General features: G+C 45.1%; 1 protein-coding gene across 5 annotated transcripts in view; it reads right to left on the bottom strand.

The window, feature by feature from the left end:
• Positions 1-17,476, bottom strand: part of CASS4 (Cas scaffold protein family member 4) — a 48,918-nt gene that overhangs the window by 18,403 nt on the left and 13,039 nt on the right. For 3 of the 5 annotated variants that reach the window (XM_009215901.4, XM_003904585.5, XM_009215903.4), the window contains exon 2: positions 4,121-4,543. In XM_009215901.4, coding sequence (XP_009214165.1) covers positions 4,121-4,543 — 423 coding nt within the window. The remainder of the gene's footprint in view (positions 1-4,120; positions 4,544-17,476) is intronic. The other 2 variants (XM_009215904.4, XM_003904586.5) reach the window with 1 other exon arrangement.

Here is a 17,476-nt window from a genome sequence, read left to right as displayed (position 1 = left end):
CTCCAAGCACAGAGAAGGCAAGAAATTAAAAATTATTATTATTTTTTGAGACGGAGTTTTCCTCTTGTCACCCAAGCTGGAGTGCACTGGTGTGATCTCAGCTCACTGCAACCTTCACTTCCCGGGTTCAAGTGATTCTCCTGCCTCAGCCTCCTGAGTAGTTGGGACTACAGGTGTGCACCACCACATATGGCTAATTTTTGTATTTTTAGTAGAGATGGGGTTTCACTATGTTGGCCAGGTTGGTCTCAAACTCCTGACCTCAGGTGATCCACCTGCCTTGGTCTCCCAAAGTGCTGGGATTACAGGTGTGAGCCACCGTATCCAGCCAAGAAATTAAAACAATTTTTAAGTAAATAGGCTGGGTGCAGTGGCTCACTCCTGTAATCCCAGCACTTTGGGAGGGCGAGGTGGGCAGATCACCTGAGGTCAGGAGTTCGAGACCAGCCTGGCCAACATGGCAAAACCCTGTCACTACTAAAAATACAAAAAAAAAAAAAAAAAGAAAGAAAGAAAAAGAAAAATTAGCCAGGCGTGGTGGTGGGAGCCTGTGTTCCCAGCTACTTGGGAGGCTAAGGCAGGAGAATCTCTTGAACCCAGGAGGTGAAGGTTGCAGTAAGCCTAGATCACGCCACTGCACTCCAACCTGGGTGACAGAGTGAGACTCTGTCTCAAAAAAAAAAAAAAAAATTTTTGTTTTAAGTAAATAAATAGGAAGTGAGGGAAGGAAGGGAGCAAACTTGTAGGTAGGGCAGACATGGAGGGAACTTAAGGAAGGAAAACAAGGCAGGAAATTCCCCTGGGGGGTTTTACTGTGGCCGCTTGAGAACCCTGCTCAGTGGTTAAAGGGACCCCCCCGAATTTCCTTGTGGTTTCTGTTGTTTGCTGCAGCCTCCACAAGCAAGGGCTCAAATGGTTGATGCACTTAAGGACAAATCTCATTGCTAATGCCCTGATCATTTTTCAAAGTTAAGTTTCAATAGTAAACTCATCTTTCCTTTCACACGGATGTCAATCTAGCAGTTGATAGCAGACTCCACATTTTTGAAACTTTATGTTGTGTTTGGTCAATTTCGTTCATGCAACAGATATTTACTAAGTACCTTGTAGGAGCCTGGCACTGTACTGAGTGGCATGAGCAGGGAGGAGGTGCCAGCCTTTTCTGTGGATCCGAAAACCCTTAACTGGTTGTTAACGGGTCTTTGAGTGTCCTCTGGTCAACCGTCAGAGGACAGCGCATCTGTTTTCCTTTCTGGGAGAGGAAGGAATTGCTATTGATTTTTTTGTTTTTTCCTTTCATGGCTTTGGAAGAAATTCAAATTAACTTCAGCTAATGTCACTTGTTCTTGAAAGAAACCTCAGCAAAGCCCTGCTCTGAGTCAGCTGCTCAGACAGCAGCTGAGCATGCCAGGCCTAGACTGGGGCCAGTTGTTCCAGAAAAGAGCATTAGTGTCCACCTCGTCGACTGATTCAGAAGGCTCCACCAGCTTCCTCCTGGTGTTTGTAACAAGCGCCTGTGCTGGCAACTGTTCTATGTAACAACTGTCTGGTTCTATGTCTTGTAGCCCAGGGAGTTAGAAAATGTAAAGTATTCAAAATCTTCTAAGGAATCAACACCTTCCTGTTTGAAGACCACCTTGGAAGCTGGTGTGGAGAAGGCCTGAATGGTGAGTAGCACATTCCTAGGGCCCCCACAGCACATGCATCAGGGAGAGTGGCCTTTCCCTGCACACAGACCTTGCCAAGACCCTCTGCCAGAGCTGTGGCCGGGTGGGAAGTGTCATAGGAGCTGAAAGCAAAGCATCTGATGGCAGGAAATGCCTGCAGTGACTGAGGCCTGTGCACATCTGCTCTGCATCTCAACACCTCATGAAGGCCAGGGCTTTGGGGGAAATAGCGCATTCTTTCTCTCCTTCCTTACTTTAATTCTTTTCCTTATTAAAAAAAGTTCTCATCCTGCATTTGTTTTATTATTTTTAAAGACAGGGTTCCAGTCAGTCACCCAGGCTGGCGTGCTGGGGCACCATAATAATAGCTCTCTGCAGCTTCAATCTCCTGGGCTCAAAAGGTCCTCCTGCCTCAGCCTCCTGAATAGCTGGGACTATAGGTGCCTGCTGCCATGCCTGCTGCCATGCCTGCCTAATTATTTTTTATTAGTAGTAGTAAAGATGAGGTCTCACTATGTTGCCAGGCTAGTCTCAAACTCCTGGGCTCAAGCGATCCTCCTGCCTTGGCCTCCCAAACTGCTGGGATTACAGGAATGAGCCACCAAGCCTAGCCCATTCTACATTTAATGAATGCTCTTTTTCCTCTCTTTTTAAAAATTGATACTTTAGGCCGGGTATGGTGGCTCACACCTGTAATCCCAGCACTTTGGGAGGCTGAAGCAGGAGGACTGCTGCAGGCCACGAGTTCGAGGCTGAAGAGAACAGTGATTGCACCACTGCATTCCAGCCTGGGAGACAGAGCGAGACCCAGTCTCAAAAAAACAAACCAATTGATATTTTAAAAAATTATGGATGTCATACATGTTCAATATGACATAAAAATCAACTTCCTAATTTGTTTGTTTGTCAGATATGTATAGAGCACCTACCCCAGGCCAGACCTGGTCCCAGGTGCTGGGGACACAGGAGCGAATAAAATAAAGGACCCAGCTTACTGCCCTCTTTCACTTTCTCTTTAACCAGTTCCCCTTTTTGGGGTAACTATCCCTGGAGCGTGTTCTTCTCAGTCTCAGTGTGAGAGCACGCATGCATACACACACTCATATACAGAATTCCTTTTTAGAGTTTTTTGTTTGTTTTTGAGATGGAGTTTCACTCTTGGCGCCCAGGCTGGAGAGCAATGGTGCCATCTCAGCTCACTGCAACTTCTGCTTCCCAGGTTCAAGTGATTCTCCTGCCTCAGTCTCCTGAGTAGCTGGAATTACAGGCGCCTGCCACCATGCCCGGCTAATTTTTTGTATTTTTAGTGGAGATGGAGTTTCACTATGTTGGCCGGGCTGGTCTCGAACTCCTGACCTTGTGATCTGCCCGCCTTGGCCTCCTAAAGTGCTGGGATTACAGGAATGAGCCATTGCACCCTGCCTCTTTTTTGAGTTTATATCTGTTTGGTTTTTGTTTAAATAGATCTTTCTTTCCTCTTATAAATACCTCATCTTTTTTTTTTTTTTTTTCAACTGCACAGCAGCTTGCTGTGGTGATATGCCAAGATATGTATAACCAATCCAACTGTTAATAAATATTTAGGCCTTTTTGAGTTTTCTATGCCATAATGGCTACAGCCTCCTCATCCAGACGTATATTTGCCTGCTTGTATATTTCCATAGCAGTTCTAGAAATAAAATTTCTGCATTGAAGGGGATATACTTTTTTTTTTTTTTTAAGACAGGTTCTCACTGTCACCGAGGCTGGAGTACAGTGGCACAGTCATAGCTCACTGCAGCCTCGACCTCCTGGGCTCAACCAATCTTCCTGCCTCATCCTCCCACTGAGTAGTTGGGACTACAGGTGTGTGCCACTATGCTGGCTAATTTTTAAATTTTTGGTAGAGACAGGGTCTCACTATGTTGCCCAGGCTGGTCCCAAACTCTGAGTTCAAATGATCCTCGTGTCTCGTCTTCCCAAAGTACTGGGAATATAGATAGGTTCAAGCCACCGTGCCCAGCCTGGAATATACATGTTAAACGTGATGTATAACTTCTTGCCTCTGAACCCATGGAAACCCCACCCTGCCCTTTGTCACTGGGAGTCCTGGTGATCCTTCATCCTGTGAAAAGGCCGCCAGGAACATCTCCAGTGCCTTCCCACATAGCTCAGCCGAGCGTTCCATTTCCCACAGACTGCGCCCAGCCTTGGAGAGCTGGGGAATCACAGAGGGGGCAAGCGTGTCAACGACAAGCGGGTGGAGGCCGCTGAGTTCTCCATCCCAACCTGGCACACAAGCTCCCCGAGCGTGATCGCCAGCAATCTGGGCTCCCATTTTGCATGTTTGATCTGGAGGACACCCATGACTCCGCATGTTCGATCTGGAGGACACCCATGACTCAAGGGGTAGTTAGGCCCCTGGGTGTTTCCATACCCCTCAACCCATGTCTAGTAGTTGGAAGTATGCATACCTGTTTTGGAAAGCTGAGAGTCTTTTCACAGATGATTCTGGCACTGGTGGGAGGGTCGGGGAATTCATAGACTTGGGCAGAAGGGGGCTGGGGCCCCTCCACCCAACTCCTCATGTGCTCATAAACGGGGCCTGGAGTGGGAGGGCAGGGTAGAGTGGGCACCTGATAGGTCTCCTCTGAGCTGGCAGGAGCTTCTTCCAGGCCTCTCAGGAATGGGGGGCATGGCCTGTCTGCAGTGACCTCCGTGAGGATTTGGAGGCGGTTGGCAGGGGCCAGACCTTGCCTTCCGTGGAGCAAACACTTCCACCAACCCTCGCTTTCTGGTACGTGTTGCTCCAGAATGGTCAGGATGTCCCCTCTGCTGAAAGCCAGCTCATCAGAGCAGTCAGGGCAGTTGTCATAAAGCGCCCTGGCCAGGAGTGCCTGCGGGTGGAGAGGGGAGAAGAGAATCTGCTGTTAGCACCATGGCCAGTGACTGCTACACTAGTCCCACTCACTTAGAAAGCTTAATGCAAATTCATAATGCCCTTTCATTTCATTTCTTCCACCCCAGAGGCTCTTGTCCCTGCTCTTTGCCTGATTTGTTCCTTCACATCCTTGGGGTCTAAGTGAAATGTCACATCCTCAGGGCAGACTTCCCTGTATCCTGAGACGAGGTTGCACTGCCCTAATATGCTTTCATGGCCCTGTTTGTTTATGGTTTTGAGACAGGGTCTCACTCTGTTGCCGAGGCTGGAGTGCAGTGGTGAAATCTTGGCTCACTGCAGCCTCGACTTCCCAGGCTCAGGCAGTTCTCCCACCCCAGCCTCCCAAGTAGCTGGGACTACACATGCGTGCCACCACACTGGGCTAAATTTTGTATTTTTGTAGAGAAGGGGTTTTGTCATTGCTCAGGCTGGTTTCCAACTCCTGTGTCACAGCGCTGTTTTAATTTGTGGACGTCATGACCTTTGCATATATACATATACGTATATATACGTATATAACATATATACATATATGTATGTATATGTATATATACATATCATACATATGTGTATATATGTTCATGTATGTACATATGTGTGTATGTATGTGTATATATGTATCTGTATGTATATATGTGTATATATGTATCTGTGTGTATATATGTATCTGTATGTATATATGTATACACACATATATACATATATACACATACTATATATGATGGGTTGATACATATATGTACACCACATATATCCTATATATATAGCAGTCCATTATATATTGTGTATACATATGGGTGTCTCTTTCTCTCATGTACAGGTGCCTGGCATTTAGTAAGTGCTTGGTACAGGCAGCTGTGACTGTCATTACTATTAGGTCGCTTTTTGTCTGGTTTTTGCTATTTTCCTTCTGAATTGGATTGGCAGTTCTGTGACTGCTGGGCCCACATCTCACTTGGCTATTCTGTCCCCAGTGTCAGGGCCAGGCCCAGGTACACAGAAGATGCTCAATACATGTTCATTAATAAGTGAACGACAAGAGGCTGGGCGCAGTGGTTCAAGCCTGTAATCCCAGCACTTTGGGAGGCCGAGGAGGGCAGATCACTTGAGGCCAGGAGTTCAAGACCAGCCTGACCAACATGGTGAAACCCTGTCTCTACTAAAAATACAAAAATTAGCGGGGCATGATGGTATGTGCCTGTATTCCCAGCTACTTGGGAGACTGAGGCAGGAAAATCGCTTGAACCCTGGAGGCAGAGGTTGCAGTGAACCGAGATCATGCCACTGCACTCCAGCCTGGGCAACAGAGCGAGACTCCGTCTCAAAAACAAAACAAAAACTAGTGAATGACAAAAGACTCAGGAGGTTAGTGACTTGCCTGTGGTCACAAAGCCAGGATCAAACCCAGTCTCCTAATTCTCTGACCTATGCTCTTTCAGTAAGCCACACAGTTCTAAAACAAATCACCTCGTTACCACGGCAGTGATGGCTGAGCCCCCTTCTTGTTTGAACTTTCCACTGTAATTACATGAAGGCAACTTGTTTCTTGAGGTTTTAAAGTAATCACCTTTCCCCACGTTTTTATATCAATACATGTTCATTACAGAAAAAGAGAGAAATAAAAGAAGGAAATGAAAATTACCCATAATCCCAGCACTCAGAGATACCAATTTACACCATTTTTGGTATTTACCCTTCCAGTGGTTTTTTATTTTCTAAATAAATGTAATTACACCTTTTAAACTCATTAACCTTTGTTCATACGGTTCATAAATAAAGCAAAAGTGACCAACTCTCCCATTATATTTGTTGAAAATTATTGTGCTTCTTGCCTAATATTTCTATTCTGTTACACAAATGGAATTGGAAGACCAACTGCTGATAAAAACCGTCTTAACCAGACAAGCAGGTCTGTGTGGATTTGGGGAAACACCACCACAAGTCTATTTAAAAATCGTAAGTAGAATCAGATCCTTCACGCACCCAGAGAGACATTGAACATCCCCCACAAAATCTAATACAGCTGAGATCCTAGGAGATCATGAACAATTTTTGTAAAGAAAACCTTTTGTTCTTTCTACAAAAGTAATAAAAGTTCGTTAAAGAAAAAGTAAAAATAATAATAAGCAAACAGAAGAAAATGAAAATGCCTGCAGTGCCACCACCACAGGTAACTGCTGTTATCCTTTGGTTTTTCTGTCTTTCCAGATCTTTTCTTTGGCATAGTTGTCCACATACACACCTACAGTCAACGTTAAAGTTTAAAACCTAATGGCATAATATGAAACACACTGTTTTATAATCTGCTTTTTTTCCCCACTTAAAAATAAATTGTGGGACCGGGTGTGGTGGCTCACATCTGTAATCCCAGCACTTTGGGAGGCTGAGGTGGGCGAATGACAAGGTCAGGAGTTTGAGACCATCTTGGTCAATATGGTGAAACCCTGTCTCTACTAAAAATACAAAAAAAAAAAAAAAAAAATTAGCTGGGCGTGGTGGCGTGCATGCACCTGTAGTCCCAGCTACTTGGGAGGCTGAGGCAGAAGAATCACTTGAACCCGGGAGGCAGAGGTTGCAGTGAACTGAAATGGTGCCACTGCACTCCAGCCTGGGCGACAGAGTGAGACTCCATCTCAAATAAATAAATAAATAAATAAATAAATAAATAAATAAATAAATAAATTGTGAGCATCTTTCCATGTCAATAAACATTTTTCTTCAATATCCTTTAAAACAGTGACTTGGTTTTCCATTGTACGGATGAAACATAATTTTTCTTCTTGGTTTTGGACATTTTAGTTAATTGCAGGTTTTAGCTATTACCAACAATGCTGAAATTATCACCTTCATAGCTAGTATTTGCAACTCCCCTTGTTTATTTCCATGGATAAATTCTTCAGTGGGAAGTCGGTGGGTGGAAACCATCAGGGCTCCGGAGGCTGTCACGTTCCCCTCCAGCAAAGTTTCAATCCATTCACACCTCCGCCCACTGTGAATGAGACTGCACAGTTCCTTGTACCCTAATCTACCCTGTGCATTACCTCTTGGTTGGATGACGTATTTGTTTTAAAATCTTTGTTAAGGAAACTTGAAATATTTCCTAGCACATTCTCAGCAACACCCAGACTACTCAAAACTACAGAATCAGCTGCAGCCCTCATGCCACTGAGGGGATAACTTGCAGGCAACTCGGGGAATGTGTCACCTCCCTGCTGTACCCCACTTTTATCTCATTTTTTAATAGAAAAAAGGTCCCAAAAGGAGTTAGGGGCATGTGTATTGTGAGGCGCATTCCTGCTTGTAGAGATTTCCTCTCTTCTCCATGGTGAAGCAGATGTCCTCAAGTGAGAGGGAAGATATGAAGCTGTCACTTGTCTGAGCCCAGTGAGTGTATGAGATGACATACACTCAGGGAACTGAACTACAGCCGATGGACACTGACTGTATGTCCTGGTGTCAGGCATCCCACGGGGTGTCTCTCTGGGTCAGCCAATTATTTCTTCACAGATTCAGCAAACATTTATGGAATGTTTATTACATATGGCACTGTTGCTGTCCTCGAGTTTTTCAGGGACACAAATTTTGATCGTGCCACTCCCCTCTCTACCACCCTTCAGTGGCTCCCTAAAACCCTCTGGACAAAGCCCAAACTGTGCCCAAACCATCACGGCTCTGTGTGATTTTGCCTCTTCCCACGCTTACAGCCTCATAGGTATCACTTCCTCACTGGCCTCCAGGGCACCACCCTTTCTGAGGGCTTGAGTCTCTCATTTGTGCTGTTCTCTCTACCCCAAAGCAGTCAGCAGCTGTCCACCCAGTGAAATCCCACACATTCTTCCAGGCTCATCTTAAATGTCACTTTCTTAGAAAAAGGGTCCCTGACACCCTCTCAACCAAACTAGTTCTCCCCATACTTAGGCTCAACACCTTTGCACATCAGTACTTATCACATTAGGATTCAACTCATCCAGGGTCTGCCTCCCCACAAGAACGTAAGCTCCAGGAGAGCGAGGGCCACACCCTCTTGTTCTGGACTGCATCCCATGGTCCAGCACAGAGTAGGGGATCTTAGCTCCTTGTTGAGTTAATGAATGAAAGAGAGGCGTGACATAACACCTCTATTTTCAAGTCTTTAAGAGGTAAGAAGTCACAAACACCAAGATGAGCACTCCTATTTCTGTCTGGAGTGGGGTAAGAGGAAGCCTTCTGTGACCCCCTGACCACACTTTTGGATAACCTTCAGTAAGAACGACCACCAGCATGTCCAGAAGATAAAATTCAAGGCATAACTAGTCTGCACACGGAATCATTATCCCTTGAATGTGTTGGAAGAATGTGAGTGCTGAGCTTGGAGAATCCAGCAGTGATGAAGTATTTAAGGGACTAGAGTTTTAGAGTCTTATAAAGAGTACTGATTAAAGGTCAAGACTTAGGCCGGGCTTGATGGCGCCTGCCTGGAATCCCAGCACCTTGGGAGGCCAAGGCGTGTGGATGACTTGAAGCTAGGAGTTCCAGACCAGCCTGGCCAACATGGTGAAACCCTGTCTCTACCAAAAAATACAAAAATTGTCCAGCTTGGTGGTGCACGCCTGTAGTCCCAGCTACTGGGGAGGCTGAGTTGGAAGGATGGCTTGAGCCCAGGAGGTGAGTTTGCAGTGGCAAGATTAATACCGCACTGGCCTGGGTGAGGAAGTGAGACCCTGTCTCACAAAAAAAAAAGGACTTACGAAAGTTACATGCTACTTTGTAGATTTTTTTTTCCAGTTAAATAGACAAATTATTGCTGTTCAGTTAAAAAAAAAAAACAACGATAATCTGAAAGGTTTATTATCTGAAACGATAATCTGAAAGGTTTATTGTCTTGTAGGTTCGTTATCTTGTAGGACTTTAACCAGTTTCATATTTAGCCTTGCAATCACACTCTAATATTCCTTAATTAAATTGCCTATACCTACCTAACACCTCAATGATCTCTTTTTAAAAATAAATTCATTCAAGTTGGACAAGCATCCTCAATGATCTTTGACCTAGTTTTAACATTTCATTGATTCCCTAGTAATTGACCAAAATTGATTAAAATCTTTGACATGAGTTCATTTTATATTTGCATGAGAGTCATAATTTTGCCTTTTTGAAAATTGTACTTTAACCATCTACATTGGGAACAAAAGGGAAAATAAAAGCCTTTGCAGAGGCTATAATGAAATAATTATGGTATATTTCATCATAATTCCTATGAAATACATTTAGAGCAATCTTTAAAAACCCATCATCCGAAATGTGCTTGCATTTGTCTAGAAATAAGATAGTGCATGTCTTTAGACAGAGCAGTTGTTGCAATATGGCAGCTGCTCTGAAGGGTCCATACTGAACGCAGCTTAGCTGGTGGATTTGTCTATTGTAAAAGTAAGGATTTTTTCCAGAGAACAATGGGGTTTTTATGGGCATCCACAGCTGTTCAAGATGAACAGCAGCAGTCTTATTCTTGATATATGATTTATTTTGTAATTTTGACCTGCTGTCTTCAGGACAGCAGACCACATCTTCAAAGGATGTAAACTCCCAGCAAAGGAAAACTCTAAGTATGTTACATAACACGTTTCCCTTCCATATGAATGAAACATTGTATTGTGTTTCCTTACAATTGACAGGGGGGTCTCTGGACAGCTCCTGCAATGAATTAATTATGTCTCAGAGCTTCAGTAGCGAACACCATCAATATTAATGTTACAAAAGAAGAATGAAATGCACGTGGAAAGTCTTGGGGAGTTCCTTACCTGGAATGGAGGGAAAACGGAATTATATTGAATGAGAACCTATTTTGTGTTGGATGCACTGAAGTCATGATATTACCTATTTCTCTGAAATCTCAGAGGCAGACTTCCTTAGCCCCATTTTACAGATGAGAGAACTGAGGGCCAGAGAGATCAATAACTTGTTCAAGGTCACTTAAACTCTAACTGGTTCCTCACATACATTCTTTCACCTTATAATCCGCTCTCCAGACACTAGCCAGAATATTTTATTTTATACACATAAATTGGATCCTATTGGTCTCGTATTTTAAAAATCTCTAATTGCTTAGAACTGCATTCTGAACAAAAGGTCACCTTCCTAGTGTGGCTTCGAGGCAGGATTCGCCTCCCAGTTCGCAGCTCTACCCTCATTCGTTTCCCTCCAGTCACATTGTTTTGTTACTTTTCTCAGGTGCCCTGAGCTTGCTTCTACCTCAGACCTTTCCTTTGCTGTTCCTTCTGCCCAGAACTCTCTTCCACCAGATCCTCCTCCTCTGGTTCTCAGCTCGAGTCACCCCTTTGCAGAGGCTGCCCCTGACCACCCCACTTTTGGCTGTGCTCTGGCTCTTGTGGTCAGGCTGAGCGTGCAGGGAGCACTGGACATTGCAATAGCAGCAGCCAGCACTCATCGTGCACCCGTGTTCCTGGCACTGCACTGAGCTCTTTGTGAATAACAGATGGAAGCAGTTGACAGGCCACTGCAAAGGCATCCAATAACCATCGCAATGGTTGCTGAGGCCGCTCACAAGGTATTCTTAAATAGAGTGTTAATTGGAAATATTTGTGTAGAAATTTAAGAGGTGAAGGAGGACATATGTTCACGTTTTTGTTCCTTGTGGGTACACAAGCAGTTAGATTCTGGGTACAGTGGAAGAACTGTTCTTAAACGATTTCCAAAAAGGACATTTTCCACAAATGCCCATCTTCATACAACAGCTGGGAGAGGGAAAAGGAAAATGAATATGCATTTGGAAGGAAGAATGTGAGGAGGATAGGGAAACAAACGTGAAGAATAAGAGGCTGACTGCCTTCATGGTGATGATAACCTCAGTGCGGAGACCTTTCCACACCTGGCAGATGCAATGTGCTCATCTAAACCCGAGCAGCCGAGGATACAGTGGTCTTAGCTGCACTTGGAGAAATCTGGGGAGCAATTCATTCATTCATTCATTCATTCATTCATTCACCGAGATTGTATTGAGCATCAACTGTATTCCAGGGGCTCTGCTGGAGGCATCGTGGTGAACAAAAGTGTTTCGCATCTCATGCCATGTACATTTTAGTGGAGCAGACAAATCCTAATCAAATCATCACTGAAATAAATACAGGGTTTCCACCTCTCGTAAGTGGGATGGAAAGAAAATCCAAGAAGTTATGAGAAATAAAATACAGGAAGTTATTAAAAAATATGGGAAGTTATGAGAAATAAAATACAGGAAGTTATGAAAAATTATAAGTGCAGTTGGGAAGTAGTGATGGGTGAGGGCTTAGGGAAAATGTACCTGAGAAAGTGGCCATGGAAGCTTTCATGGGGGTAAGGAGGAGTTAGTCAGACAAGGAGTTAGTCAGATACAGTGTTAGATAAAGAGCATTCAGGCAGAGGAAGAGGAATGTGTGGAGGCTGGCGTGCGTGGGTGAGGGGGCGTGTGGGAGTGTGAGTGAGTGTGTATGTGCATGTGTTGGGGAGGCATGGAAAGTTGGAGGAACTGTAAAATGACCAGGTTGCCTGGAGAGAGATCAACAAAGGCCCTGACTCCTAACTTCCATGGCGGCTGCTGTTTATACGTGGTTACTGGGTGGAAAACGGGGTGCATGGAGCAAGTGGAAGCCAGAGAGGCGATTCAAAGCCAGTTGTCCGGTCCAGCTGGGAGATGCCTGCGGCTTGGATGAGGGCGGAGGCTGGATTTCCTTAGTTTTGGGGAGGAGCTGGTGAAGGACTGGATGCAACTTGAGGTGAGGCTTGGAGGAAAAGCAGGAACATAACTACAGAGAAGAGAGGGACGCACTGCTGAACGGGCCAGGGAAAGTAAGAAGCAGAGAGGGAACTGGCCCGCACACTTTCATCACCCACGGTGGGATAAGAGCCATCAGCAGGTGTGGCAGCTCTAGGCAGGAGCAGCTCAGATGAGCCAGGAGAGAAGCAGCTGCTGCAGCTTCAGTTATGCTGCTTCATCGTCCCTGTTCCTAGGATGGAAATCCCCTCTCTAGGCCGGGGTGGACACACTGCCCGGGTGACTGCGCCCACGTGCACTCGCCCACATGCACAGCTTGCTTCTCTGCTTTACCTTCAATTTTCTTTCTCTTTAGATTACTCAAAAGAGCAAAGCTGCAGAAACTCAAGAGTGTCAGGGCTGGGGGGCGGGCTGGGGGGCTGGTCCGGGGGCAGGTACACCGATTGCTCTGTTGGCCTCATTTTAGTGCTTTGTGGCGCCTGAGACTAGGAGAGATTAATGACCTAAGGTCATACAGCAGCAGGCAGCAGAGCGGGGATTCAGACTCGCATCTATCTGACTGTAGCCTGCTATTGCCAATAATCTGTACGGCCTTCCCAAGTCAAAGTCTGTTTCCTACTCTAATCTGCTAACTCTTATGTCCAAATGTGTGCAAATCCAGAAAGAGCTGGTTTAAAGACAGCTATAAGGAGGAGCAGCAAACTCAAAGGATTATAGGAGCTGCGCGAGAAATATACATGAGTAAGGCAGGCCAGGCATCAGACATTTGGGTGTGGTGGAGGCTGCGGCATGCTCGGGTAGCTCTTAAAAGATCACTCCTCAGGCCCAGTGAAGCATTCTGCTGCTGAGTCCAGCCCGCTGCTGGGGTTTTAGAGGCCCCACCCAGATTTCCTTTGCAAACTGAAAGTTAATAGTCAGGGGTCCTGAGTGTTTCTGCCCAATGCAGGACTCACTGAATGGGCAATCTTTACCCCAAAGCTCTGGTTGAGTTGTCAAGACTGTGTCTAAGCTGCCGCACAGTTTGAGGCTCTCCCTACTCTGTCCAGCTCCTTCTCTCTTTCCTGTCACAGGGGTCAGAGCAGCATCATGGCCCCATCCTGCTTCCTCCTTGTTTTATCTTTCACAGCCCGCCCCACACCAAACTCTTATGCTCCTAAAATTAAAACAGTAGTAACTATGGGATAGGAGAGTAGAGATCATGAGACCGTTTTCATCCAAGTAACCTAGAATATCATTCTTTCTTTGGGAAGGTAAATCATACAATGAGGTCACCAGTGCGTAGTGGGAGGTGGCAAATAAGGAAGTTCCCCAAACTAGTGGTGGAGATGGTAACTGTGAAAGAAGCCAGAGCAGTAAGTGATGTCTAGGCCCCTGCTCTGCACAAAGATGTAGATCTCCAAGGTCAAGAGGGACATTTTTCTTCTACTAAAATCCTTCTTTGAAAAATGTCCGTGTTTCGCATTTCGGCTTCCTTCTCACAGATTCCACGTCTTACTTTCAAGAATTCTGAGGACTCAGGCGAGGTGACGGAATGCTTCCTACTTCCCCTTTGAGGGCCGGGAGAGGACACTTAGTTGTAGAGAAACCACATTTTAAAAAATGCATATACTATAAATATCACAGATCTTTTGATACATGGGAAATGTGAATCCCTGAAGTTCATGAAGGATTTCCATGGATGTAGGAGCTTTTATGTTGAGATCAGTGACATATTCTGTTATATATTTTTGTGAGGTAGCTGAGCCCAGACTCAACATCAAGAGTGAGTGCAGAATGGAGAAAGGGATCTTTGATCATCTTTAAAGTCAATAGTCTCCCTTCGACTGTACTTGGAAGTATTTCATTTCATGTAAATTCAAATACAGGCCAGGAAAAAGTAAAGCAGAGAGAACGGTGTTATCTGTTGGCTTGTGAATGTTTACTTTCCATCATTTTAAAAGGACATTATGTTTAAAAAAAAAAAAAGTTTCCAAGAGCATAAGAAAAATCCCCTCACCACCTCCATTTTATCCCAGCCACATTCTCCAAAAAGGGAAGACAGAGAAGGAGGAAGGACAACCTAAGGAAGAATCAAAGTATCTACAGATACTTCTTCTGGGAGGGATTTCTGGTGAGTAATAACATTCTGTGAAGCCACCTCTAAAAGGATGAGATATGGGTTTTTGTTTTTGTTTTTGTTTTTAAGAGACAGGGTCTTGCTATGTTGCCCAGGCTAGAATGCAGTGGCTATTCTCAGGCATGATCATGGTGCACTACAGCCTTAAACTCCTGGTCTCAAGCAATCCTCCTGCCTCAGCCTCACAGGTAGCTGGGACTACAGGCACACACCACCATACCTAGCTTAAGGAGTTATAGCAAAGGTGATCTGGAAAGGGTCCTCACTTTGCAAACCCCACATAACAATCCAGACTTCTCACACGCTCTGTGTGTCAGCTAGTATTATTTTCCTATAACTGATCAAATAAAGGGGAGAAGCTGGCTGGGTGTGGTGGCTCACGCCTGTAATCCCAGCACTTTGGGAGGCTGAGGTGAGCAGATCGCTTTGAACACAGGAGTTTGAGACCAGCCTGGGCAACATGGTGAAACTCCATCTCTACAAAAAATATAATAATTAGCTGGGCATGGTGGCACACGCCTGTAATCCCAGCTACTCAGGAAGCTGAGGCTGGAGGATGGCTTGAACATGGGAGGTGGAGGTTGCAGTGAGCCAGGATTGTGCCACTGCTCTCCAGGCTGGAAGACGGAGTGAGACCTTGTCTCGGGGGGGGATAAAAAAAGAAGGGGGAAAATCCTCTTTAATCTTTTAGATTCAATGTAGCCCCTCATGAAACCAGTCTGTTTGCCCTGAAAGGAGTGTCCATCGCACTCCAGTTATGCAGGAACTGTGTTAGTCTTGTCCACTGTTTAGCCAGTGCCTTGGGAATGAGGATGGCTTGCGGGTTCTCAACTCTGTGGCAGGTACTGGGATGAGGAGTTAGCACTGATGGCCGCATTTGATATCGAAAAAACCTTATGAAGCAGATACTGTAAGTAACATCTCATTTAGGAGATGAGTAAGCTAAGGCACAGAGACGGTGAGAAAGTAACTTAAGGTAGCTCAGCAATCAAGGCCAAAGCCAGGATTGGAATGCAGGCATTTTGGGGTCTGGAGTGTGCTCTTTTAGCCTACAAACCACTCTGCTTAGCACGGACTCTATCACAAGATGGTGTGGACATCTTAGCAGATACAGGATGGCAAAGTGCCTCCTGGGAGAGGGAGATGAAGCTGAGAAACAGAGACATTTGTATAATGGAGTATAATGTAGCCATTACAAGAATGAGGTAGAGCTTATATCAATGGAAATGGGACAATCTCCAACATGCAGTATTAAATTTTTAAAAAAGAGCAAGATGAGCATAGGTCTGCATTGATGCTTTTGTAAGTATAGCATCTTTCTGGAAGGTTATGTCACTCACTGAGGGTCCCTTCTGGGTAGGAAACAGGGGTCTGGGGAGCTAGAGGTTTGGGATTAGATAAAAACACTTTGAGTCCATGTTCATTTGTGCAGTTGGAATTTTTAAAACCATGTGTAAATGTTCTTTTTCAATATAAAAATCTAATTTACAAAGGATTCTGTTCTATTGGAAGAAGAGGACTTCTGCACTGGTGAATTGAAGCAGCTGCTTGTCATGACCACGCAAGGCCTTTCTACTCCTACATTAGATAGAAAGGAATTTTGACTTTGAGTCCATCTTAATCTTGGCCAAAAGCAGTTTGCCGCATGCACAAAGATTTCTCACCTCCCCGAACTTCCGGGATGCTAAACATCATCAACTACTTCTCGCTGGCCATCCCCCAAAGGGCCTGGACCGTGTACGGCATGGAGGATGCTGAAAGGTACTTGAGTGTTGTTTTGAGAACTGGCTGATTGTGTGAGCATTTACCTCTTCCTTGAGGGCAGGGCCACAGAGTGGAAGCCCACAGAGAGGGCAATGAATGACTGGTAAATGGGATCTAACTGCAGGTGCATTAAGAATCACAGAAGTTTAGACTCAAAGTGTTTTAAAGATTTGTCTGGCCTGGTCCAGGCATGTTGAGGAGGCACTGAGTGGATCTCTAAGCTCCTGGGGGAGGCTCACTGCCCTTCCTGCTATCCCAGCGCTCCTCGAGCTCTCCTTTGGCCAGCTGCAGAATGATCTGGGTCCTGTGCACAAAGACCCAGGCCAGAGAGGAGGGCCTCCCACGATGGGACATGTTTCCCAAGGCCAAAGTTAGGATGTGCAGTATCAGGACACAGCAGCTGCGTGTTGCATGTGTGTGATGTTGGGGAAAACATTCAGAATAACCATGTCCCTACTTTTCTCCTGGAAAACCTCCTACAACTCCTGAAGTTGTGCTGTGAGGTCTGCAGTTGAGAAGGGAGCACCAGGCAACCAGCCATCTCCTCGCTCATCTAACATTCTGTTCTCTCTCCCTTCCTCCCTTCATTTTTGCCAGCTCATTCCTGTCTTCTCTTTGTCCCTTCTGCCTCCTTCCCTCCTCTGTAATCACCTCCCATTGACACAGTTATCCAAGAAAGAACCTGTTATCTTTTTTTTTTTTTTGAGACAGAGTCTCACTCTGTCACCCTGACTGGAATGCAGTGGTGTGATCTCTGCTTACTGCAACCTCCGCTACCTGGGATCAAGCGATTCTCCTGCCTCAGCTTCCCGAGTAGCTGGCACTACAGTCGCCTGCCACCCCGCCTGGTAAATTTTTGTATTTTTAGTAGAGACGGGGTTTCGCCATGTTGGCCAGGCTGGTCTCGAACTCCTGACCTCAGGTGATCCACCCGCCTCGGCCTCCCAAAGTGCTGGGATTACAGGCGTGAGCCACCGTGCCTGGCCAAAGCTGTAATCTTAACTTTTATTTTCCCCCATAAATTGCAGTGGCTTTCCATATCAATATTTACATTTAAAAGTAAAATTCCATAAGTTATGAGGAACTGCCACTTAAAATAAGAAAATGGTATATTTCATAACCAGAACTTGCTCTAAGAATTTGCAAGTAGATTAAACTATCTCTTTAATTTGTCATGCCTAATGTGGTGAGAGAATTAGTTTATGAGGTTGTAAAACTTGAGACAGCTTTGCTTCAGTAATCTGCATCTCATTATCAGAAAT

The sequence above is a fragment of the Papio anubis genome, chromosome 16, assembly GCF_008728515.1.
Source record: "Papio anubis isolate 15944 chromosome 16, Panubis1.0, whole genome shotgun sequence".
Lineage (NCBI taxonomy): Eukaryota > Metazoa > Chordata > Mammalia > Primates > Cercopithecidae > Papio > Papio anubis.
Note: the sequence above shows the minus strand (reverse complement) of the source record. Positions and strands in the feature narration are given on the sequence as shown.